This window comes from Micropterus dolomieu, linkage group LG03 (genome assembly GCF_021292245.1).
Source record: "Micropterus dolomieu isolate WLL.071019.BEF.003 ecotype Adirondacks linkage group LG03, ASM2129224v1, whole genome shotgun sequence".
Taxonomy (NCBI): domain Eukaryota; kingdom Metazoa; phylum Chordata; class Actinopteri; order Centrarchiformes; family Centrarchidae; genus Micropterus; species Micropterus dolomieu.
In genome coordinates this window covers 23,552,808-23,579,136 of record NC_060152.1, presented here as the reverse complement: position 1 = coordinate 23,579,136, position 26,329 = coordinate 23,552,808, and the positions used below count along the sequence as shown (strand labels likewise).

Sequence of the window (26,329 nt, the reverse complement as noted above, 5' to 3'; positions counted from 1 at the left end):
CATATTTATTTCAACGAGTCTAAATGCCACATTTGGGTTTTTGGCTGTAAAATGTTCATGATGAACCATAAAGAAGTAACAACAACCACATAACCACAGGAAATGACACTCACTTCTACTCAGCTGTTAGGAATCAGGCCCACACTCATAAGTTGTGTTTGTGTGGTCAGTCTGAAGACCAAACAGCTACATAAGCAACCTAAAACAGATGTAACATTACACTCAGGTCAGGATTTTGTTAGTCTATCTATGCATCTATTCATGCATAGTATCTTTTTTTCTTTCAATGGAAACTGATCAACTCATGAGGCATTTTGATCTGCAAGCCAAGCCAAGCCAAGTTTATTTCATCTACCCAGGTTTTTCTGTCTCTCTGTATGTCCAGCTCCACCCTTTCTCCCTCCGTCTAGCTTTTTCTCCACCTCTCTCTTTCTCTCTCTCTTCTGTCTCTGTCTGACTCTCTCTGATGGTTTCAGTGTCTCACAATTGGGTGATTGATTCCAGCTCTGGATGGCTGTCAGACGAGCAGCCTGCACACTGGTGTGCAGCAAGGACTGCACTCTGCTCTGACTCTGTGATGAATTACTGGCCCTTTAATACACACAGTAGGGACAGCGTGAGTGGAAAAAAGAGAATGATGGTATGAGAAAGAAAGATGCCATGTTAAAATTGCAATGAGAAAGAGAAGACAGTAGACAGCAATGCACAATGCAAAAAAAGATTGAGGGCTATAGAGAAGGAGATGCAAACATGCAAATAAATGGGTAAATTGAGTAATAGCTGCATGTGTGACTATAGAATGATACAGCTGTGTGTGTGTGTGTGTGTGTGTGTGTGTGTGTGTGTGTGTGTAGCTCCCATTATCTAGAAAGGCCTCTCTTATTACTTTAAATGAGTCATGCACAGTGTGAAGATGCAGGCAGTGTTGGAAGCCAGAGGGAGGAAAAACTTTCTGCCCGTCACAAAATTGAATTAATCATTGAAACATAGTCAGTCTCTCACTTCGTCAAGTCTGATGCCATTTCTTTCAATAGTCAGGGTTTCTTTGCCACTTCACAGCCACTAGAGAGCCACGTGGAAAACTATGTTTCTGCTTTTGAATATTTATGTTATTATATATTTATATGTAATATTTATTTAAGTAAGTTAAGTATGCCATCACTTGAAAAGCTTCTAACCTCAGTTTTAATGATGCTTGAGCGTTAGCTCAAACCATTTAAAAGTTAGCTAAGCTGAATGACCTTTGTAGCCAATTAACCACAGACAAAAACCTGGTGTAGAATTTACAAAGTGCATGGATCAATCTTGGTATTCTCTTGTTCTGCTTGAAAAGTTACTTCTTGGATGTTTAAATGATGGCGAAGTCCATGCCCTTTTCATATTATTGCAGATTAAACCCAATTATCTGGGGACATACAATACACAAATACATAGAAAAAATAACCAACTCTAGCTCTTCTTGTGCTTAATAGAACATACATCCACAAGGTCTGGGAGCTCTTAATATGCAAAAACAATTCCATTACAATGGCCTTTAGGTGGCTACAACTAGAAACAATACTTCAGGAATACTTCATATTTACATTTTCTCCATTTTTATAATGCACTCAGATGAAGGTAGATAAACCCCTGAAACGTAGCGTAATGTAACATATTGTATACAAGCATAAAAGCAGAGTGATTTGACATGTGGGTTGTGTGTTAAAGAGGTGGTATTATTCCCTCTCCTTTATTGAGTTATATATCTTTTTTGTGCATGTACTAGGTTTGCAAAGTGAAAAAGCCCAAAGTCCACCCCAAAGTGAGTTCCCATCTCCCACAGAAAACACTGCTCTGAACTGCTAGAAAACAACTCGTTTGTAGTCCAGCCTTTACTTCCCTTTCTTGTGATGTCACAATGAAAATACGTGTCATAATGCTCGCTGAGCGACTAGCCCGACACGCCCTCAAAAACACCGGTGGAAAAACACTGAGCTGCAGCACACCTCTCCTCTCCCTTTGAAACACCAGCCGAATCAGCTGAATTGAAGCTGTTAACTGTCTTTTTGCTGACCCGCCTTTCTCTGCTTCTGATTGGCTATTACCGGCCTTTTGCTGACCTGCTCTTCTCTGCTTCTGATTGGCTAGAAGTCCTTAACTAGGAACTGCACATGTGCAACTCCCAACAAAGATCATTTAGAGACAAGATGTATCACTCCATAGCTAAAACGAAGCCTTCCACACACAGGGTGAAAAGAGGAGCTGCAGCAATGTGCAGTATGACAAAAAATATGGTGCTTTTTGAAAATTAAACCATGTAAACCTGTTCTGGTACAACCCCTAAATAGGATTTTGAACCTGAAAATGAGCATAATACCACCTCTTTAAGATCCTTATAATTGAAATGTCTTAATGTACATCATAGGGGCAACTGATTACAATAACAACTTACATCGACATGTCTGTTTTTGTGCTACACAGGAGCAAACACATGTATATTATAGGCAGCCAAACTCCATGCCTCCACCATGCACACAGTAATATGAACTGACCAGAGACTAAATGATGAGGTAATCAGTATCCCATGTTGATTTCATTGGGCCTCTAGTCATCATGAAGATGGAGAAAAGTGTATATCTCCATGGCTAATGAAACCCTGGGGATTTCAGGGTTTAGGGTTCATAAAGTATTTATGGTATGTTCATTAAGTATTGATTAAGCCATTAGAGAGCGTTTAGACACCCGGACAATCATTATGAAAGATTAGGACTTGGCTTGAGGAAGAGGAAGATGGAGGAAGGCAGAAATGTGGAGAGATAAAGAGGTTTGGTTTGGGATGAATGGAAATGAAGAATACAGATGAGGATGGTGTGAAGAGGAACATGCAAGACACTGAAGGGGGAAAAGAGTGTGGAGAAAAGAGGGAAATAAAGGAGGAGGGAAAATCTGTTCTTTAAATATTAATTAAGCATTCAGATAGCATTTTAGACAGTAAGGCAACCATTATAGGAGATTAGGTTTTAATCTGAGGAAGGGGAGCGATTAGGGAAAAGAGGAAAGGACAGGAGGAGGAGGGCGAGTTTGAGAAAAGAGGAAGTTGAGGATAGAGAGGAGGTGCGCGGAAGGAGGGTAAAGGAGAGGGAAGAATAGATGGATTAAAAGAGGAAATGAACAGGATTATGTGTAAAACAAGCTTGAAAGGTAAGAGGAAGGAGTCAACATTTAATGAATAGAAAGTCTAATTTCTCTAATCATATACTGCTTCTTAAGAAAGTTCTCTGCTAGTTGTTTTCAGCGCAATTCTCAGCCTATGTCTACACTTCATTTTACCTCATCTTTTCATCTATCCATTTTCAATACCCGCTCATTCCTGTTCCGGGTTGTGATGTGTCACTTGCGAGGTGAAGTGTTGCTATTTGAGATGCAAGGTTGCAAAGAAATGTGACATTCAAGTACTGTCTCACCTCATATTCATCCATCTAGCATACAGACCCAGCCGGTGTTTTTCACAGGTATTTAGCCATTGCTTTGCCCTCTCTTTGCCCTCTAGCTCTTCAGCAGGTGTTGTTGCATTGCAGGGTAACCAGGAAGTAGCATGATAAGAGGTGCAGACCTGCTATAATGATGCAGCAATGAGGTTTAATGGGGCTGAAAACGCAGGCTGACTGGCTGGCAGGCAGGCAGGCAGGCTACACAGTCAGGGAGAAGCACAGTTGGTGTGAAGCTGTTTCCAGCTCATGACAGATGTTGCTGAGAGTGAGAAAAAGAGAGAGAGTGTGAGGGAGAGAGACAAAGAGACAGAGGGACAAAGAGACAGAAGGCGGGGAGAGAGGTGAGTCATTTGCAACATGCAGAGTGAGAGATCACTGGGAAGTAACTTTGTGCAAACAGCAACTTTAAGCAAAGTCAAGCAGAGTTTATTCACATGTGGGTGCTCCACAGCACTTTAGTTCATATCCCAGAAGTACTTGTGCAAATAAATGTGTTTTACAGCCAACTGTTTCTAGAGGTGGTGTAGTGAAGGGTAATGTGATTTCAGTAACCCACCATGTTACCCCTGTTGATTTTGTGCCCATCTCATGCTTGATTTTCCTGGATTGAGACAATATAAATGATACAAAGAAAACTAAGGATTTCCAGGCAGGCACATACATGAATTATAAACAGCAACTGGAGGAGAATCCCTCTTGTTCGCACAAATCTGCATTCATTCTCCTTGTTACAGTAACTGTAAACTGTACGGAAAATGCTGACCCACTTTTTGCTGAAAATGGGAAAACTACTGTGAGATTTTGTTGAAGACATATTGTTTTTGGATGAAATTAGCTTGTAACCGCATTGGCCACAGGGATAGGACATCTTCTGTTTTACCATTTAATCTGACAGAATTCTGTCAGTGATGCCTCCATAGATCGCCAGAGGAAATTCTGCTACACACAGAGTACCTGTGGATTGAAAATAGAGAATCCTTTGTGTCTAGATGAGCATATTATTGTTGATAATGACAGCGTCCACAGCCACAGTTAGAGTTTAAAGCACAGCGGAGCATAGCTTCAGGTGTGCTCTGGAGCTAATTTGTTTGAATGACAGAAACTCAAAGACTTGTAACTTTAAACAGTGTGACATAGCGATTGATGTGTTTAAGTTTCTCCAGTGATTTCTCCACTGAATTCCTGTAACTTGGATGTGCAAAGGTACCTTCATTAGCCTTAGCCCTATTGGCTTAAGACAGTGTTTCATTGCTGGATCTTCTCTTGTGTATTCACAGTTTTGTAAGCCTTAAAGTTCTCCTTTTCATTGTAAAGGTTTATCACAGCAACTGGGTATATAAATTCTCTGTTTGTCAACCCAGGTCTTATTAAGATGCCGTTTCCCATCATTTTTTGATTGTGAATATCACAGTCTCACTGAACTTTTAATCACTGTGTTGCAATTTATCACTGGGCATAAACATGGTACCATGAGGCATTTGTTTGGTCCTTCGCAAAACCAGAATGTATCTTGATTTCATAAACAAAACAAAAAAATCACTGTATATTTTAATATGGTCTGTGTTGTAAAGAATATTGTTTACCAAGGTCTGAGGCAAGTAGAAGGCCTTGATAAGCTCAGTGATGTAACTCTTTAACGAAGATGAAATGACAGGCTCCTCAGCTATTACATATGACTCTACGCCTTTGATATTGCCGCTTCCACCTGTCATAAATGCACGCACACAAAAGCATGCATGCACATGTAAAACATTACATTCAAAGCCAGTTGCCCTGTGTGGGAAGACAACTGTGCCACTCTGTGTATTGGACAATCTGCCAAAGGAAAATCCCTGCTGACGAAGTGAGATAATTAGACTCAGGGAGAAAGGTAAAATATTTCAGACTTCTTCACTGGAGCTGTTCTGCCTATTCTGAGTCACTGATTACATATATGGATTTGGTCATAGTCAGCCAGACTTGGAACTCACACTCAAACAGTGTCTGGTTCATGCAAAGGAAAATCCTCCATGGATAAAGGAAATATTTATGCTCAAAATGAGTCACATAGGGCAGCTTTTTTTGTCACAAATTCACATAAGTATTCACCACACCACACACACACACACACACACACACACACACACACACACACACACAAATATCGTTGTTCACCATAGTACTAAAGTGAAACTAAGCATTCTTGATTCTTACCATTTAGTGTGAAGTGTACAGCATATTCATTTTTCCACAGCAGTGGAATTAAATGTGCGGTGTCCCGTTCCAGCAATGTGCAGTAGTCAATGTCAGTGTGTTACTGCTGCTTGGGTATGTGCACGAGAGATGAGAGGGATAGAACAGATGTGAGACACTACTGTTTACTACGAACAACTTTCTGATATAATGTGTCGGAGGCTTTCCAGGCACTTCTGAGCACTGATCGTAATACTATGTATTGTGAATAAAAAATCTGAGTGTTGGACTCCTTCAAGAGGTCTTGTATTAAGAGTTATGTCCGAAGCCATAGTGCATACATGAGCATCTTTACGTCACAGAGAGGTACATCCAACACAGCTATAAACTCTCATGAAGCATTGAAACATCACACAACCATTTACAGCATTTGCAGAGGCATTCTGGGGAACTATGTATCCAAGTAGTTTTATGAAAGTATGAAGTTATGTTTTGAAATCATGTAGTTATTATTTATTGAAATTGTGTTGCACACATTTTTTCCATCTGTCTTTAAAACCAGCACTGTAGTTATACCGCACACCCACATGCACAGACAGGCTTTGGTCTCCTGTAGAGAATCATTTTAATAGAGTGCTGCTAATCAGAACAAAATAATTGAAGTATACTAGTCTAACTAACTGAGAGGCACATTAGAAGGATGGTTTCTCATTCCTGTGAAAAGATTTAATGCACTCAAGGAACATCTATGAATCCTGAGGGGGTTTCCTTATTGCTTCAGGGGTTCTGAACGTGGAAACGGTGCTCTGCCTTTTCAATGAAATGTTTATTCCTCTTTTGAGGAGAGTTTGCCACTTGAGTTAAAGTCACAGATGTTTTGCAGTAGGATTTAAGTCATAAATATGGAAATAAAGAACTTGAATGGCACTGCCTTAACCTTTAATGTATTTACTGCTGCAAAACCAGCTTTTAGTGGATGGTCATATTAAACTCCTATTTCTCTCTCTTCATTTTGAGCATTTTACAAACTGCAAAGTCTAGCTTCATCGTGCTGAAATGAGGATCTATCCAACATCTGAATTGTTCACCAGCACACTCCATTTTCAAATTTTCTTTAAGGAGAACGTGTGTTTATTGTGAGACCCAATACCACTGATTGTTTTCAAGGTTTCAGAGAAGCATTTTCCATCAATGCCCAAGTCTCTTGGACTAAACTAACACTTTTCTTTTCATTTCTTTTCTGGCTGGCATTGAAACTTATGTGTATACAAGACAAAGTGAAGTGACGATAAGTATTTCCACATCTTCTGTCCCACCCGACAGCAACAGGAACAGGACCCCACCAACCTTTACATCTCGAACCTACCGCTGTCCATGGATGAGCAGGAGCTGGAGAACATGCTGAAGCCCTTTGGTCATGTCATTTCCACACGGATACTAAGGGACGCCAATGGCCTGAGCAGAGGAGTCGGCTTTGCTAGGTATGCATGGGGAGAGAACCACACATGCACAAACTGTCACTTACACTTCTCCAAAATTCTTGTATTCTATACGTAGGAACTGAGGTTAGTTTTCCCTCTTACAGCTATGATTTTCTGTAGCTGCTGTCATTCCAGGGTCATGAAACAAATTTTACATATCAATTGAAGGTCACATCTAAATTGATATAAATGTAGGCTTTTGCTGGACAAACTATAATTATTTAACACAAAATAATGTAGATTTATAATTATCACACTATGGTCCAGATAATTTTTTTTAGATGCATGAGGCAACATTTCCCTGAGTTGACTCCCTGCCATTTACAACCAAAGGACTTCTAGCCACACCACATTCCTGTTGCCTTGGCCCTGTCAACCTTGCCTGTGTGTGTGTGTGTGTGTGTGTGTGTGTGTGTGTGTGTGTGTGTGTGTGTTGTATCTCTGTGTGTGGTCTTCTCAGTTGCACCGTGGAGTGTGCCAGTGATTAGAATGCAGTCATGTCTCCATTCAGGGTCACTGGCTATGTGAAGAAAACCCAAGACACACACAGAGGCATGCATGCTCACATGCCGCACACACACACACACACACACACACACACACACTCTCTCTCTCTTTCTCACACACACATTGGCTTTTGCTTGCCAAGCAGGCAATTAGTCATTGAGCTGTGATTGGGTGAGCAGAGCTGAATAGGGGCAGACAAAGAGGACATGACACACAACAGATCAGACTGAATGAAGCTTTTAAACCGGGACAAAGGAGAGGAAACCCCATAGAAAACACACAAACACTCTCAAGCACAGGCCCACCTAAGGTATTTTGCTCTGGCGTACATAGACAAACAAGCACAGATGCATACACAGAGCATTTACACACTTTATAAGAACCACAGTACCTTTTGTGCATTTTGAACAGTGACATAAGGAGACTATTGTGCTCAAGTAGCACCTTTTTCTTTCTCTCTCTCTCTGTCAGGATGGAGTCGACAGAGAAGTGTGATGTGGTGATTCAAAATTTCAACGGGAAATTCTTGAAAACCCCTCCGGGCATGACAGGTAGGCGCCGATTATAAAGACAACTGCTTTATACTTGCTAAACTTTTGCTTTTCTGTAGTGAGAGCAAGGTATTCCTCTATAGGTCAAGATGTTCATATAGATGCAGTGCACTATGTGGCATCATACACTCAACGTTCCTACACACAACACATTTTTTGTTGCACTAGGCCCCATCCACACTAGCGTTTTAGCTGCGTGTCAGAATTGATCTCTGTCTATATTAAAACGACTGAAAACCCACATCCAGTGGCCATTCAGGTACACTGGGCATGCGCATGCCGGTGTAAAAAGCAAGCAGATGGTCTACTCCACAGTTGCAGAAGATTTGGCGAAAGAATAAAGTAATACAGATGAAGAACCACACCAGATATTGTTTTTATGCATTGGCCAATAACGAGCTGGGACTATTACTGAATGTAACATGGGAGTTAAAAGTGACGCGACTATAGCAGCGGAAAACAGACTTGGAGTCACTGCAAAGTAAACGGCGACATGCACAGTCCAAGTGTAGGCTATAAGTGTTATTTGCATGGTACAAAATATTTTAATAAAAATACCAAATCAAAAACTCTCGGAAGCATTATTTTTCTGCTGTGCATGACTTATGAGAGCCAAACGTGAGCATCTGTGTTATCGTTTCTAAAGTCCTCCGGTTTTGCCCGTCCACACTAAAACACTACCAGGAGTTTTAAAACGAAAAACAGGGTCGACAGAAAACTTCTGCGTTTTAGGTCTTCGTTTTAGTCTGGACGGGAATTGTAAACGTAGCAAAAGGTCTCCGTTTTAAAACCAAACCGCAGTACTGTGGTTGGAGCCTAAGGTCAGGTCTTGAACTCAGTTTACCGCCAACGTCTTCAAAGCACTTCCAATGAGTTTAGAGGTTTGTATGTGGAGATCTTTTGTGTCTTCGTGGGAGCACAGTGGTCTCGTCATGGATCACCTGTGTGCAGTATGGTGTTATGTCCTAACTTTTGAAACTTGACAATGAAACCTTTATTTTATAGGATTTTAATGGATGCTGTAGAGAAACCAGCCGTGATTTCAGACTAGTAGACAAATGTGTATTGTGCGACATATTTATCTCTTTTTTCTGTGGTAAAAAAACACACTGGCGGTCTCATTTAGTATGTTTATATAGACTCTTACTGCCCACCGATCATTTTCATGAATGAGCCACATGCTTTATAAGTTGCGGTCATCTCTGCCTTTTGGTGTTACAACATCTGTCTGTGTACAAGGCAGTGTCAGTGAGACTGATAATATATCAGCATCATCTCTGCGGCTCTCTTTCTCTCTCCCACTCTCTGTCCCACTCCTTAGACCACCTTGAATTGATTTAGTAGGAAGATCTGAGTGAATAATTCCCTGACTGTACAGGACGCAGATGTAGATGATGCACACATGCATGATGTACATGTACATACACAGACAGACCCTAAAGCAAACAAGCTGTGTCTGATTGTCCCCCTAATTGTCAGCAATGTCTTATTACTTTTTAACACAGGGGGGAAGAGAGAACGGGACGGATGGGCTGTAGGAGGAGAGATAAAGGGAGGGAGAAAGGATGGGAGGAGAGGAGATGCAATGAGGAGGAGATTGCGGATGTCGTCACTGGTTTTGAATAAACGATGAGGCGTGTGTGGGTGTGAGAGAGAATTTCATATATACATAGACAGCGAGAGAGATACATGAGTAAGATAACAGAGCAAGGACAAGGTGGGAGAAAAGAGAAAGTTGAGGTGGGGAGAACCAAACTGATGACACAGAATGAGAGAAAAGAGGTGGAAAAGAGATGGAGATACTGAATGAGCAGATATAGATGGAAAGAAAGGAGGTGTGCAACACTGAAGAAAATGGAAATCAAGGACAGACAGAGAGAGCTGTGCCCCGTGCCCTGACAGTATGATTTGTGAGGTACAGCATGGTGGGCGGCTCAGTGTCTCACCCAGACACACACACACACACACACACACACACACACTTCCACAGTATATAAGTATAGCTGTGAAATTGAGTAGCAAGTAAATGATGCGTCATTCCATCCATTGCTACTGCTTTCTGCAGCCTGTGTGTGTGAGAAATACAGAATCTTAACTGCTCCTCCGAGCAAAAACCATGACTATCAGCGCAGTAAACAGTCACAAGCTTCACAGTTGTTCTAGTATGCAGGTTGACAAGCTTAATTCCATGACAAATCAGAAGAGAAAGCTATTGTGGTGCAGGTGGTGTTATATATTATAAAAGAACTCGGTGTTAAAGATTATTGTCCCAGTTCATTTGATCAAAATATATTAAGAAAGTTCCACAACAGGTTATCAAGTTAATGAAATGAAAAATTAATAAACTTTTGCACACACTTTCTGTGACAGAGCATGATATAGTTTTGAAGCTAACGGTGACTGGTGTGTACTGATTGATGTTTAACAAACTTAAAGCTGTTCTAATCAATATTGGCATATTGACAATGGATCAATACTATGTGTAATGTGAAAATGGCCAGTCATAGTGATGAACCTACAGAGAAATATCACCTTACTCTGCAAACCACCTCAGCTCTTCTGTCCTTTGTATCATCTTTCAGCTCATTGTTTTGGTCTACGGGTAACTGTTAAGTGTCATAGCTCTCATCATAGGTGTCGCTAGAACCTTTTTACTGAGGCACGTACACCTGTATCCAATATACATGCAATGTGAAAAGGCACGTTGTTAATGATATGAAACGTCGCAAAAAACGAGTCAATGTTAAAAGAGAGTGTTTATCGTTGGTGAGAGGACAAAGAGGGACTATCCTTCTGTGCACAAGAAGAGAAAATTACTCAGTAACTCAGTAATGAGTGACTCTTGGCAGCAATCAGGTAAAGTTGTGTTCTCTTCTTTGAAAGTCCAATTTGAGCAGGTTTATGTGTAGCCTAGCTGCAGTGTGTTGCTTTCCAGACTATGACTGAACTATATTATAGTGAAATACAACTTTTTATTACCTTTGATCAACGCTGACGGGCAACGATGATTATAAACTGCAGCATGGAAATGATAACTACGTCACGTGTGAACATGCGCTCATACGCGCGTGCACAAAATGAAACTTGCGCCTCTGGCTGAGCGGCGCTGCCAGACTTGCATTCCAGCAGCAACATTCGTGGGACCAGTCCAGATAGCACACACGTGTGATGGCACTCCTCATAGGCACACATCATTTTAAAACGAGACAGTGATTATCTGTCTCTCAGTGAAGGTTTAGTTACAACTCTGGACTAATGCAAGATGGAAAGCAATGGATTTACATTGACTATTAAAATGTTGATTAGTGGGGCAGACTGGGCAATATGGATGCACATCTCTCAGTAAATAATAAACATCCCTTATTTAGTCAAGTCAGTGTAAATTAGGGCTGGACAATAAAAGAATAGCCTAACAATAATTATCACAGTATAATTTAACAAATGTTACAATTACAATTAATATTCAATAATTGTTTGATCTTATTAATTTGTATAATGAACGAATTACCTCTTACTTTTTCTATTAAGATATTTCTTTCATTGAGGAAAAAGGGACTGAAAAAAGATTTAACTGAATTTTACTTATGCATATTTGTTGAAAAATTTTAACATAATTGTTTTGAATGTTCTGCCTCAGATTTGTGAAGTGATCCACTGTTTGGTAAGTGATTTTCATGTTCTGACCATAAAGAAAAGAATAGATGATTTGACATTTTTCCCAATAATTATCAATATCAAATGATGTGGAATTGAAATGTGGAGCACAGTTGATTCAAATCCAGTAACACCACAGACCCAGTCCTGACATCTTTAGCAGGTCACACAGACCCAGGTGAAATACAGGCAGCCTCAGCCCGTAAAAGCACACCCAGAGATGTACAGCCAGCAGCAGTCTTAACAGACTTTATGAGGATTTTTCTAGAAGAGGTTTCCATTCAGGCTTATAACAGAGACAGACTGTTTTAAAGGTAGTAGTGAGAGCAATCCAGTGCCTGGTGTGACTGTGCAGCAGTGGCAAATTGTTTACATGCTCACAGGTAACATAGCATACATAAAATAGGTATGTGTGCTTATGCTTATTATGACCAATATTAATGGGCTAAGCAAGGGAAGCTGGTAAGGCACATACTAACACATTTCATTCAAAAATAAATCCAAAATTTACATGAGGGATATGAGGGCCTGTGCCCCAGTAGAGCTTTATGTCTAGCAACGCCCCTGGCTGTCATCATCGGCATTTCCCGCTGCAGCAGGCAGCAATTTTCAGTGACAAGGCGCTTAAAACCCACTATACACTACCTGCCCAGCACCAAACAGCAGACAGACAAAGTTAGCTACTAGCTGATGGTTGAAGATACATCCTAGGATGTGCTGGAACACATCATCAGTGTCACAATATCACGCACCCTCACTCAGGCAACCCAGCCAAGGTTGATACCCTGGCTTGTGTCCCAGCATCATTGGCCCGCAGATCCCCCTTTTCGGATCCAATGTTATCTGGACACCCTCTCTGCAGCCTCCATGGTGAAATTGATGGCTTTCCTCTTTGTAGCCCCATTGATGCCCAGTAGGGTGAAGACTTGGCACAAAGAACAGTCAGCAAACTCTGTACATCTTTTGTGACCTCACAGCGAGCCTTCCAGCCTCTTTTCTGCCCGTCCCATTGTCACCGTGCCCACCAGAGCCCTGTGTTTCAGCCGAGGCTCTGCTGACCCACCTGGGCACTCCACTTCCTGCCAGTCTGTACCATGATGCCTGCTGATGCCACTCTGGAGTCCCGTGCGTGAAGCTCTGAACTCCTCGTCAAGGCTCCAAAAGTTTCTTTTCCCATATACTGTAGTGCTACACTGCTTAATGAACATACTATAGGTGAACATAGTGGAACATTTAGCAGCGAAAGAGCTAGATCTGTTTCTCTGAAATTATTGGAGACCAAATCAAAGCTGAAAGGAGACAGAATATTGGACTTACATTAGTCAGGTTGACAGAATCACAAATCTAAATGAAAGCTTATGTATGTAATTGATATTTAACTAATCAACTGTTTGCTACCACATTCACCATAAAAACGTTTATAAGGTGATAAGTATTAACGTCAATATATAGTGCTGCCCCCAATTAATGCAGGTTTAAACTTAAGGTTGCACACACAAGCATAGATACACTCACTCTATCTATACCTGTCAAGTCATTGACCTCTATTGAGAAGAAATGCATTGCCTGTCTTTGCAAGGGTTGGCCATTTCTCCTTTGAATGTACTGTATGTGTGAGAATGAGTGTATTAGTGTATGTTGACCAGTTAATTACTCTGAACTCAGAAACCGTTGAAACTGGAAGAATCCGGCCAACCAAACCATCAGTGTACTAATCCACAAAACACTCACACACACACACACACACACACACACACTGTTTTTACAGTTTTACTTTAAGGCTTTTGCAGAGACATTATGACAGGCCTTTGTTGTTGTTAGTGTATTACATACATTTGTTGACAAAAAACCCCCCACAAAATCACTAGTTATCAAAGGTTGAACCTGTGATGCTCATACAGTGTAATGATTAATGTTTGTGTCTGATTAATACCACAGTCCATCCAGGCTGATTTATTGACAGGCAACAGTAATATTTTACTCCCTAGCCACAAGACTAATGCCGACATTGATCACATGACCAGAGCTTCCATCAGCACTCGTTATCAGGAAGTTTATTGATACACAGCTTTCTGACTTCTACTGGTTGTTCCTGTCATAGAGATAGAGTATCTACATTAGACATAGACTTGATCTTCTCTGTTCTTTACCTTTTACGGGTAGATTTGTTCTCCATAAATAAAATGTGTTGGAAACATCTTCACTGCTCCTAATGTCTCACCTCCTTTAGTGAGTAGAGCTGTCCTACAAATTGATATTCCAATCTTAGGTGTAAATTGAGTAATCCCAGTGTATTTACTATACGGTGTAATTCTAATTTTCTGCCCCCATATTGTGAGGGAGATGGTCAGCACCACTAGAAAGTCATCCAGCTACTAAGACCACACATTTTCTACAGTGTCAAGTCCTGTCAAACCTTGATATATTAAATCTTTCTTGTTCTTGATGACAGGTTCAAACAGTCAACACTTAATAAGGAAACAGACTTCCAAGGTGTGTCCAAAGATTCTGCGTTTCATTTGATTTCATGGACCTGAGTGGGAGAAAAATATCACCGGGCTTCTTCTCCATTTCTCTAATATTTATGGGATAAAAATCTACTCTAAAACAGAATTAATATCTTATATCTCTGGTTAGGAATTATTGAGTTTTATTATTATTATGCACATTAGCAAACCTTTCTCAAAACCAGATCTCAAAGTCAAATCTGTGACAGGTTATGGAATAAGGAATAAATTGTGTGTGATGATATTAGTCCTCATAGTAGCCATTTCATTTTACTGAGACCATTTTTTGAAACTTGACCACACTGCACTAAATGAGGTATTGTTACCAATCGCTGAGAAATGAACATCTCACAGAAAACCTTTTTGATACCAAATCACAGCATGACTTTTTGTATGTTGTTTCTTTAAGGTCTTGGTGTCTTAATGTGGTATTTTGGAAGGATTTCTGACAAATTGTATACATTTTCGATGTAAATTTTTCGATTTTGCACAAAATCTGTGTAACAAGTAGTATCGACCCAAAAATTTCTGCAACAACTTCTGAAACATAATTGAGTATGGGAATGCCCATCAAATACTTCCATCTTAATGTGCTAAGCCCTTTTATATGCTAAACTATAAAACTTTTAATAGGACCCTATCTGAAATACAATGTTTATTACAGATTTATAATTAGAAAAACTTGCCACACAGTACTGTGGTGGTGATGGTAGGGTGGAGTGGAGTGGCAGAGAGTTACTTACTCTTTCTCTCACATTAGCTGATGTAGTGTTGTAGTTTTAATAGTTCTCTTTGCCCTGCCCTCCCCTAATGGTAAGACAAACAGGACAAGAATGAAAAGTCCAGATCTCAGAGAAGGCCCATTATCATTCAGTGGTTTCAATAATAATCAGGAGGCTTTTAAAACATGTGGAGCCTTAAATGTCTGGTATGATCATGATGCTTTAAGTCCGCATTCAGTGCACAAGTGATTCAATACTTTTCATAAATGGGAAATTTTATTTGATGTTCCTGATAATGGATGAAAAAATTGAATGAGCCTGTTGGCTGAGAAAAATATTGTGTAATTATTTGGCTGTACTGCAGACTTGGTGTCAGCTTACATGTGATATTTAGAGCCACTTATTCAGCACTCAAACATAGCTATTAAAATGTGATGCTTTTGAAGCACTAACCAAATCACATCAATGCTGTCAAGTTCTGAAAGTTCTGAAAAGACAGTCTTAATGAAGAAGAAGAGGAGAAGAGACTTAATTCTTGGACTTCTTAAATATATATGTCAGTGCATCAATATATTGTATTCCCAATTGTCTCACCGGCAATTCATTTTGTGTTGCTTTAGGTTTATGATGAGAAAATGTTGTAAATGTAGTAAACTTCCTCTCCCCCAGGGATGCATTCAGGGAATGGTTTGGTGAATGGTTGTCATTGTCATCCCGTGCTTTACAGGGGCAGCCAAACGAGACAAAGACACAGGGTGGAGATCATCTCAGTTTTCTTTTAAACTTATTAAGTGTGAATATCTTCCAAATATCAGTTCTCTGTCTCAGCTTACAGCCCCTAGTGTTATGTTTATTGCGGTAGACATATATATTTAAATTTTTATGGTGTAAATTGCTAATAGCAATATGAATAAATATTTTTGAATATATATTTTTTGATTTTGGTGGCAAATAGTTGGCTTCCTCTCATGTGTGATGCATGAACAAGTTACCCTCTAGAGTGCATATTGTTCTGTCCCAGGGTTTTGAGCTCTTTGATGCCGGGTGTCTTAAACAAAATAATAAAGGATGGCATCCCATTCAGCCCAGCTGGGGGACTCCTCATTTTGTCACATTTGGGGATTGGATCCCATTTTCCAAATGAATGATTTCCCATGTTGCCTGCTAATGGATTGGATGTTATTATAATGAGAATTTTCCCATTTGAGGGTTTGGATCCTACTTATATGATATCCTCCCTCTTCCCACAGTGAACACCGAAACCACTTTGCTGTTAAAAGCTAAGGGTTTTGGGCCTTGCTTAGAAGCACTAAATCTAAGATCTATGGTGTACGACATCTAGATCTGTCTGTTTCATCCTCCCCCATATTTCGGTTTACCTCCTATTTCTTTTCCTGTGTCCCTCTCACCAGAGCAGAGATGGATATGTTTGTTTGCTCTGCTGGAGTTTCAACAGTTTCTATGGCCGCCTACTTTGGTTTGCAATATCCCACAGCTCCAATGAGTGGTAACAGTATGTGATCCACTCTTCACAGTACAAGTCACCCTCCCTGCTACCCATGAACATGTCCTGTCAGCGAAACACTAAACACCACAGATTGAAAACCATTTCAAATCAGTAAAGTGTTTGTTCTTTTTTTACACACACACAGAGACATTCAGAAAGACAAACAACCAAACTCTCTGTAATTTTACAGACATATCTATCAGTCTCCAATTATTGTATTCCCTATTCTCAGTGTTTTCCCCCCAAATGAAGCAAAGAAAACACAAAAGATGGAGTGGAACTACTCACAATTTGATCCACAAAGCAGTGACACTTCAATAGATAAATTAAACTGGTAAATCAACTACTGCACGCCAAATACATTGTAAACACTTGTATTTGATTTGTGAACACACACAGTCCAGTAAAGTATTATGTCTGTTTACTTAATTTAAGTGCACTTTGCAGCTCTTGGCAATGACTTATGTTATTTAGTAACATTGACTTCAGGGAAACACACATGTGCAGTGATGCACAGCTACACGCACCACATAGTAGCTAGGTCAGTATGTGTTTGTGTGTGTGTGTGTGTGTGTGTGTGTGAATGTGGGTGGGGTTTTTTGTTTTTGTTTTTTTTTGGTATTACAGTGTATTAGCTCATGCACATTCGTCAAAGCTGGGAAGCACTGGTACAGCAAAGCAAGAACAAGAAATGAATGCTTAAAATTTACATCTACATTTTTAACAATAACATAATGTTTTACAGTAAGGCTATTTTTATGTTAATTCATGGCATTTGGAAAGATTATTCACATGTATAGCCTCAAGTGTTTTTACACATACAATATATTATGATGTTTACACATAAATGCGTGGACAAAATACCAAGGACATCTTCCCCCCAAGTCATGGGTACATAAACAAGGGTGTGTAAAATGTCAAATCTGCATTTTATCCATTTCCAAATGTCATCAACTACCTACATCCATAACTAAATCAATATCGATGATCCATTCATCATAGAAAAGCTTAATGCCTGTCATTGTTTCACACCTGAATATGTGAAACAACAAAAGTAGTATACTAGGTCACCACATGTGCTGTAATACAAAATCTCCTAAGTCAATAAAGATTTCTTTGTTAATGCCCGCCTGCAAAGTAAAAATATTAGAATAACACCTTTATGGATAGTAAAACAGGTATGTGATCAAATGTGAAGTAAATCAATAAAAGTAATTTCACTGGTTAGCAGCTTTTTCTCTCCTCTGTGTTCCTGCTCAATGTGTGTATCCGCACTGACTCTGTTACGGTGAGGCTCCACCAAATGTGATCCACTAAGCAGCCAATTCTGCCTCGATTAATTTTCAATGAGACCCGAGCAGTTGTCTGCGCAGTGCAGTAGTTTCCTCTGCAAACTAAGCGATAATGTTGGGATTTTCACAAAGTATGAGCCCCTACTGCCTACCTGTCAGGACGCTGAGGAGAAAAATACAGCCTGGAGGAAGAAGGGGAATATTGTTGTGCTTGGGGCTACAAAGATTGATTTATGTGTGACTTTAGCAATCATTTTTGCTCATTAGATTTGAAATGAATTTCATTTCTTCAACTCCATGTCCTGTTTACTAAAACGTTACACATCTGAACTCTTTAGATATCCAAATATTTGGTTCAGACTATGTTAATTTACTTGACATACCCAAAGTGACCCATTTTAGGGGGCAGACACAGCTGTACCCAAATTCATCACTTTTGTTGCTGAGCCGCAAGAGCGAGAGACGTAGGGGTCAAACCGACAATTAAAAATGTCCTTCTTTCCTCTTGGGAAATACAACAGATTGAGAAATGTAACTGTGAAAGCAAGCTGAATAATTAATTTGATGCACCAGTTTGAGCAGGTACTCTCGTCTGGATGCTTTGCAGTTGTCGCTACCTCCTGATTGTGTGGCGACTAAGTTTCCCTCTTATGAATAAATAACATTCATTATTTTCAATACCATCATCAGTATTTATGACTTGTCAGTGTGCTGTTAATTGCAGGTTATTTAACTTTTCTCCCACAGAGAAATGCACAATATCACAATTCTGCCACCACAGGCATCACCTAAAGCTAAAAGTGACATTACACTTAGTCTGTTTTTACATTATAGCTGGAATATGACATGAATAAAAGGGTTTTAGATATTTTAGATTTATATGGCTGTTATGATATTGCTCTTGTACTGTAGTACTACACATTAAGTGAACTTGTAGCAGCTGTAAGTGAAAGTAATTTTGCATCATTTTAAATGCCACACCCTACATTTGCTCTGTAGCGGTAAAATACAGATGATCTTTGAGACAAATACCAAGAATAATGGCTCTGTTGAACAGATTAATTGTTAATGAAATTACTTAATAGACAAAATGCCTTCCTCAGTTGGCTGATTTTGTTTGTTTGATCAGTGTATCCTTTAAACTTTTTGCACCTTAGCCAATACTAATTAATTAGTAGCCAGTAGCAATCCTTTTATCATTTGTACCCTATTTAAGTCCTGGCTTGTAAGACAAATTTTGCAATATTGACTAATTAAGCCAGAAATGACATATCTCCTCTTCCTCTGAAGGTGAAAATCAATGATAGAAACACCAAAAAAGTACCTTTCTAATAAGCCAGTCAGTTGTGCTGACTTTGTTTTCCCTCACCCAAACATGAATGATTGTCCACATAGCCATACACGCTACATGTGCAGGATCATTATCAAACATTATTTTGTGTCAAACCTACATTTTTAAATTACTCTTTCATTTCAATTAGTTTGCTGTTTCAAGCTACGGCTCAAACTTTCTTAATCTTCTTTCTATTTCTTCTTTATATTGTGTTACTTTTGGCGGTATTGTGAAATGCCATGACAGTATAATCTGACACGTCAGATTTAAATAATTACAGGATTAAACTCCAGGTATCCAAGAATGTGGCAGCAGTGTACAATAATTTGAATCATCTGTTGAAAAAACTAACAGAACCTTCTCCATTTATGGGACTGTCCAAATTCTCTGCCCAACCAAATATTGGCCTCTGGCAGGAGTCTCTGAAAAACACTAAATTCAAGCTCCACATGCACCAAGGCAACAAAATATTATTACAATCTTGATGCATGTGTGTGTGAGTGTGTGTTTGTGCATGTAAACACTGGTCCATAGTGCTGGAGCCATATTACCAGCTCTGAAAAACAGCTGACAACTACGATGTTGTGTATGTGAATTTTTGTGTACGTGGATGTGGGCTACTATAGCATACAAAATGGAATAAGGACAATGTCCTTCCTGTTGTTGTTGTTGGAATATGACACTTTTAACGAGCACAGGTCATTACACAGACATGTCCTTCGACATGTCTATGGGTCTGTGGACATTGCTGGATATTAATATGAGGTACATCAAGGAATTGAATGAAGGAAAAGTACACTGAGATTTTTAAATTGTGTCTGCCACCCTTTTGCAGGCATCTGTCACATTATGGAAAGATACGTTTCTACTTTACTTTCATTCTTTCTCTCTTGGGATCAGCTGCTTCGCATTTTTGCATCACTAATTCTAACAATAAATGGCCCAATTTTGTCATCTCACTTAAGTCCAAAAATACAAACTTTTTGCCATCTTTGTGATAAGCCTGGTGCATAAAAATAACAGATTCAATTCAAAACACAGCGGAACCCTTTTAAAGCAAATACAGAGGACAAACAATTGTTTTAGATCGGCAGGAGCTTCTTCTCTCTTTGTGGGGTACTTTAGAGAAGACGCAGAGAGGAAAGTGTCCTGACTATAGACTTGACAAGTTGTCAGCCGTCGACAATGCGGCTTTCTCTGTCAGTCATACCAGTAAAACAAGAACAGCAACAGAACACAGATGCTGCCTTTAAAACTGTATCAAGTGTGTGTGCTTGTCCACACGTCACATATTTTCTTGTACTTATGAAGTAGCAGTCATTTTACATGCAAATACACACATCAAAGAACTTCTAACTTGTGAGGGCAACAATACATTCTTTCCTGGTGCCAACTCTGGGGATAATACTTTCACATAGCCGAGGAAGGATTGGGGCAAAGTGAACATAAAAACAAAACATAAAAATAGTTGCAGTACTGTTACGTGCATGCAGATTGTCGATACTTTGGAAACAGGTGCTCTGGAGTTGTCATTCCTCTGTCCTACCTCTGCATTTCTCTTTTGCATCCATTGCATCCATTCAAATATCAGCACTGGGCAACAAAAAACAACACAATGCCTTTGTGTGAAAAATTATGTCAAAAAGCACTTTGGTTTTTAATGTAGTATTGGACTAATTTGCCTAATCTTCAAGGTTACTTTGATGCAATCGAAACACAAGCAGGTATGCATACAAGGGAAAATTAGTAACTTAATTTTGGTCCTGTGGCTTCATAGTTATATTAGTTAGTACAGTACATTAGTTAGCACAGTTCTACATCTCAAACAGGGCCGCCTTAGGAATGAAGGCCCAGAGTAAGTGAGTTGAAAATGCAGAGAAACAGACAGTCTCAACATATTTTTTAATAGCTTTAGTGCTACCCACTTTAATAATGTCCCTCAGCTAAAGTGACCAATGATCCTTTCATCACACTGTGTCCTCTCTGATTTTGCTGTGTAAACATAAAAACATCAATCACCCGTGCTGTAAATCTTGGCCATTTTTTGTTTGCCTTTCTGGGCCTAGTTCTTGTTTTTCAAGAGAAAACTACACTGAGTTTTGTGGTGAGACGTCGCGATACATACACACATCATACACACTGGACTGTTTACCAAATGTATATGAATGCATGGAGCATAGCTGGTAAAAGAGAGAGAGACAGAGAGAGACGGGGAGTGATTTAGAAGGATGAATACAAGGGATGATAACAGAGGCCCAGATGTGTGCCCTGTCATACAGATAGAAATCAACCTAAAACAGTATAATGACAAAGTACTCCTAAAGGCTCTATAATCAAACGGCTCTGTATTTCTCTGTCTACTTACCTTTGGAGTACCCATCCAGGCCCCAGGCATTCCAAATAACTCTTGTCTCAACCTTGAGCTCTGAATGCTTTTCTTTGCTGAGAACACCTCCTCTCATTTTTCAGTTTACTGAGATGAAGAAACATATTTCTTGAAGGAGGCGAGGTAATTGTGTAGTTTATTTTGGCATGTGTGAATCAGTACCAGCATGATGATATCGCCTCTGCGAGTTCATAGCATCCTATGCCTGCTAAGAACTTGGAGGACTGAGGATTTGACTTTCTCTGCAGTTGAAATCATAGCCAGTTAAATAAGACAAGAGTGCCAGCTAATAGCCTCTTTTAAGATGCAGTCAATGACTCAAACATGCCTTGGTGGATGCATTAAAATAACAAGTGAGAGGCAATGCATAAAAGTAGGTGGCTTTTTCAGTTTCAGGGTCAAGATATGTCTTTCTAAAACTGAATCAAGACATGAACAGAACACTAGTTGGTGTGAGTGTTCCACTGCTGCCATTATAGTTTAGGGCTTTATCATTTCAGTATCTTAATGGCATTTAAATGCCTTTTTATTTTAACATACTATTATGATTATTTGCTATGCTTCATTTGTTGCTATGCATCTTCTGCAGTTACTAGTCAGACATATTTTTCTTATGAATGTTATGTAACTAATTTGTGGTTCTTTCTTAGGAAGGAAACTGAACCACTGGAAATCCAAGAAATATACCCTAACGACAGAGAAGACATAAAACACAGGACTATCTGTCGGCTGTCTGACTACATAAGCCATTAAATGTCTTGGCTGAGTACCCTGGTTCATGTTAGGATTATCAGGTTGAAGTTAGAGCTTGATAAACTTTTGTGTGGGAGGTCACACTCAACTAATCCTGTTTGTAATCAACACTTTATTCTTTCTGTGGTCCAGAAATGGACCGTGTTGTCTTTGGAGCAATCGCAATCTCACTCTATTGCCTGGGGTCAAGCTGTGTGGAGTTATTTGGCGTATTAAGTATGCATGTTTGGTTTGTCGTTTGAACCACGCTATCAATGCTTTGATGATTAGCCTGTGGCTTTGTTTCCACGTCAAGGCTGCTTTTGTCATAGAATGGTTGTAGGGGTTGCAGAGATGGTGTGATAACTGCTCTTGTTTAGATGTTTGGATTAGGGGTGGAGGAGATAAATGTAAGTGCTGAAGTGCTGTTTTTAGGTCCAACTGATTTATGTTATGTTTATGCATGTTCATAATGCCCTATCTTAAAATCTTACCTACCTAATGCATGAAATTATACTTTTGCCCCACTATTAAGATGATTAATCTATCTGTGTTTGTCCTTGTCTTCCTCTTTGTCTGACTCACACTGTAGCCCCTGCAGAGCCGCTGCTGTGCAAGTTTGCTGACGGAGGCCAGAAGAAGAGGCAGACCCAGGTCAAGTATCCCCAGAATGGCCGACCGTGGACGCGGGAAGGAGAGGTGAGGCTTAAAAGTGCTTTTAATCGTCAAAAAAGCTCATCAGTACCCATCGTAAAAGATACACTTTAGCAGCCACAGCAGCTTTTTCTTAAAACACAATTGGAAAAGGCAATTTGTAACACAAGAACCATGTCTTTCAATCACTTTGTTACAACATAATCCTTTTTACCCTCTGCCACTATAAAAGAAAGCATCAAAGAATTTTTTTAGAAATATTTCCTCAGGCAGAATTATGCCACAGCAGATATTTCCTAATTCTACAGTAGTCTTTCGCTTCTCACAGTCAGAGTGAGTATAGTGTGTACTGAGATTGTTTAGAAGAGGAAATAGTAAAGCTAACAAAACAGAAAGTGGTGTTATTCTAACAGGTATGAATACAGTATATCCGTAAACCTCTTTTAAACCTTTTCCTCCTCAGCTTTCTGACAAATCATAACTGTAATCTTATCATAATAGTCAGGGTAGTGAGAGTGAAAAACTGTTGCATGCAGTACTTCAGATTTTAGTGTAGCATTTCACAGCTCAGCCTCCACAGCTGCTTCACAGGAAACAATACAGTATGTGTAAAAAGTCATAATTTTCATAAACTATAAATATCTAGCTGATGTTCCCTTTGACATCAGTTTCTTTTTCACATTTATAACCAGGTTTCAATGGCTTGACAGGCCCCCCTACAGGGTCATTATCAGCTTTCATTTCCAATAACATACTGTAGGCTGAATTAGATATGCTGCTGACAGTATGAAAGCCGGCATATAAAGGTTGTTGAATTTAAAAAACAAGGTTTTGGCTTGTTTTTTCTTTTGTTGAAACTTCCACCTCTGGTCTGTCATCTTCAGAAGAAATGAAACCTTGTGCAGCAGATTGAATGCAGACTGACTGTTGCACAATGCAGAGAGTTCAGAAGTTGTTAGTGTCGATACCAAAGCTTTAATTTACAGAACAAGGGGAAGTGAATAATGATGTCGCCACCCACACACCGAGTGCAGTTTTTAACAGTTTCCCAACATTTGCTTTACATAGAGGCTGGGAAAGAGCAGGGTGGTGAAGTGAAATGAAATGGAACCAGGTTGAAACAACTGCGTGCTAAAAACAAGAGCCGCCACAACAAAAACAGGATGCCACAGTATGTGCATGACCTTTATGTGTGTCTGTGTGTAGTAGGCACAGATTGGTTTATTTTTTATTTGTTAGAGCAAAGAGGGACACATCACATCAGGGCTTAGTTAACATTAGAGGCCCCGGTGTCAGTGTTTCTTTTTTTGTATCCTGTGGTCAACATTTGTGAATTGTCAGCTGGACTTAAAATAAATGATCGGTGCTTCAGTGGGATTCCTCACACATTTGTCAGTGGCCCAAGTCCTGACAAGCCCCACTTGGCCTTGCTGAGGAAAAGCATCTCTTCAGAGGTTTATACATTTGTCTGAGCCAGGTCTCTGAGTCCAGGCAGACTAATAGAGACATCTGGCCTTGAAGGTGCTCTGAGGGGCCTCACTGCATCCTCACACTCAGTCAGCCGACCCTAATCTCCAGAACCCCTCACTCCTAAATGAGTCTGGACTCGGGACTATGACATGAGCACGTATTACACACAAAATCACTCACACATATACCATCTGCACAGACATGCAAAAGGCATAGGAGCCTAAATAGGGACAATACACCCAGATACAAAACGACTACAATCCACATGTCCTGTCTCTTTGTCATCGTTTTGTGTCTTTTTTGACTACAAACATGTTGTGTCTATATGTGGTGATTTTGCATCTCTTTGTGGTGGTATTTTGTCTCTTTGTAGTTGTTTTTGTCTCTTTGTGGTCATTTTTATGTGACCACAAAGTCCCTTAAAACAGATGCTCTGGTTCCAGGGGCACCTGGACTGTTTTGGTTCTCAGTAAGTCCATTTAAACATTTACCCATCATTAATGAGGAGACATTGTGAATGCACACACAGAGAGATAGATGAGTGGCAAGACATGTGACACATCTCTAAACATACATATTCGTGCACTAATGCTGCCATTATGCAACAGTGAGGAATGTTGTCCAGTCTTTGCTTTTAAATTATAGAAATATAGAAGGCAAAGATTCTCCACTTCTGTGGCGGTTTTGGGGGGAAGCCAACAGGGGCCAGTGCACATGTAACACAGACCATAGACCCCCCTATGGCCCCCCTCTGAACAAAAAGTCTACAATAATCATAGTAATATCTTACTGATGTGAAAGGCGGAACAAATGTGTCTCAACTAGTTGGATCCTTTAGGACATTACACCGCCACTGTCCGGTGCCAAGGTAGTTATCCCTAATAGAGAGTGTTCCCCCTGCCGCGCGTGCATTGAACGCTGAAGATGGACTTTAAACTTCACAAAAGTAAATGAAAAATATAACATGTGGATTGTTTCATCTATTGTTTTAGTATTATTTTATCAACGAGGTTTTTGCAGAGCAAGCTAGCAAACGGATTATAAGAACGCCTTTATAGGCTAACGTTAACGTGTTACGTGTTATTGAACTTTGTATTATTCATTGCACTGAATTGAGCATGTCTAAACAAAACAAGCAGTTTCAGTTTCCCTCATAAAGCAAACATTTATTTCGCGATAGCCTGACAATGTAATACACATTGCTCGCCTCAACGTTACATCTACTTTACTCAAAATGCACATTAAACTGAATGCAGTATTGTAGACAATATTTTGTCCTTGTAATCCATGTTTCCATTGCATGGATAGCCTTTGGTCAGTCCCCCTCCTTAAAGGGTAAATTATTATCATAACAATTTAATACTGCATTGAATTTAAACAACACTTTTCATACACAAAAAGCGATAAAAGTAGCCTACTGCTCCTACCAGGCTCCTAAATATGTATTCGCGTCTATAATGCACACATGACGGCCTACCATTTTTTTTTTGGTATGTTTCACATCATGACTAATACCAGGGGTGAATATGGAGGCGTTTGTTGTTTCCTAGCAAAAGTTATAGTGAGATACAAAATACAAACTGGGATCCACAGTATGTATCTAGTATCTAGTACACTAGAGCTTATACAAAGATGTGTTGCATCAAAGAATGTACTGTAACTTGAGCTAAAGTTAACAGGAAGATTTTCTTTTAATAATGTAATTTAATAAAAGTATAACTAAGTTACTGAAAAGATCCTGTTACTGAAACAAATAACTGTAGGTTGCTGAAACATACTAAAACATTACATTATATACTAAACAAGACATTTTGAAAGCTTGAACATTGTCTTTGTCTCTTTTGTCACGGATTGAATGCGCCCCTCTGACAAAACAACTGGCCCCAGCCTG

At 39.6% G+C, this 26,329-nt stretch overlaps 1 protein-coding gene across 1 annotated transcript in view; it reads left to right on the top strand.

The window, feature by feature from the left end:
- LOC123968115 (RNA-binding motif, single-stranded-interacting protein 3-like) overlaps positions 1-26,329 on the top strand; it is a 139,339-nt gene that overhangs the window by 107,139 nt on the left and 5,871 nt on the right. The window contains exons 5-7 of the mRNA XM_046044624.1: positions 6,966-7,123; positions 8,102-8,181; positions 22,907-23,064. Coding sequence (XP_045900580.1) covers positions 6,966-7,123; positions 8,102-8,181; positions 22,907-23,064 — 396 coding nt within the window. The remainder of the gene's footprint in view (positions 1-6,965; positions 7,124-8,101; positions 8,182-22,906; positions 23,065-26,329) is intronic.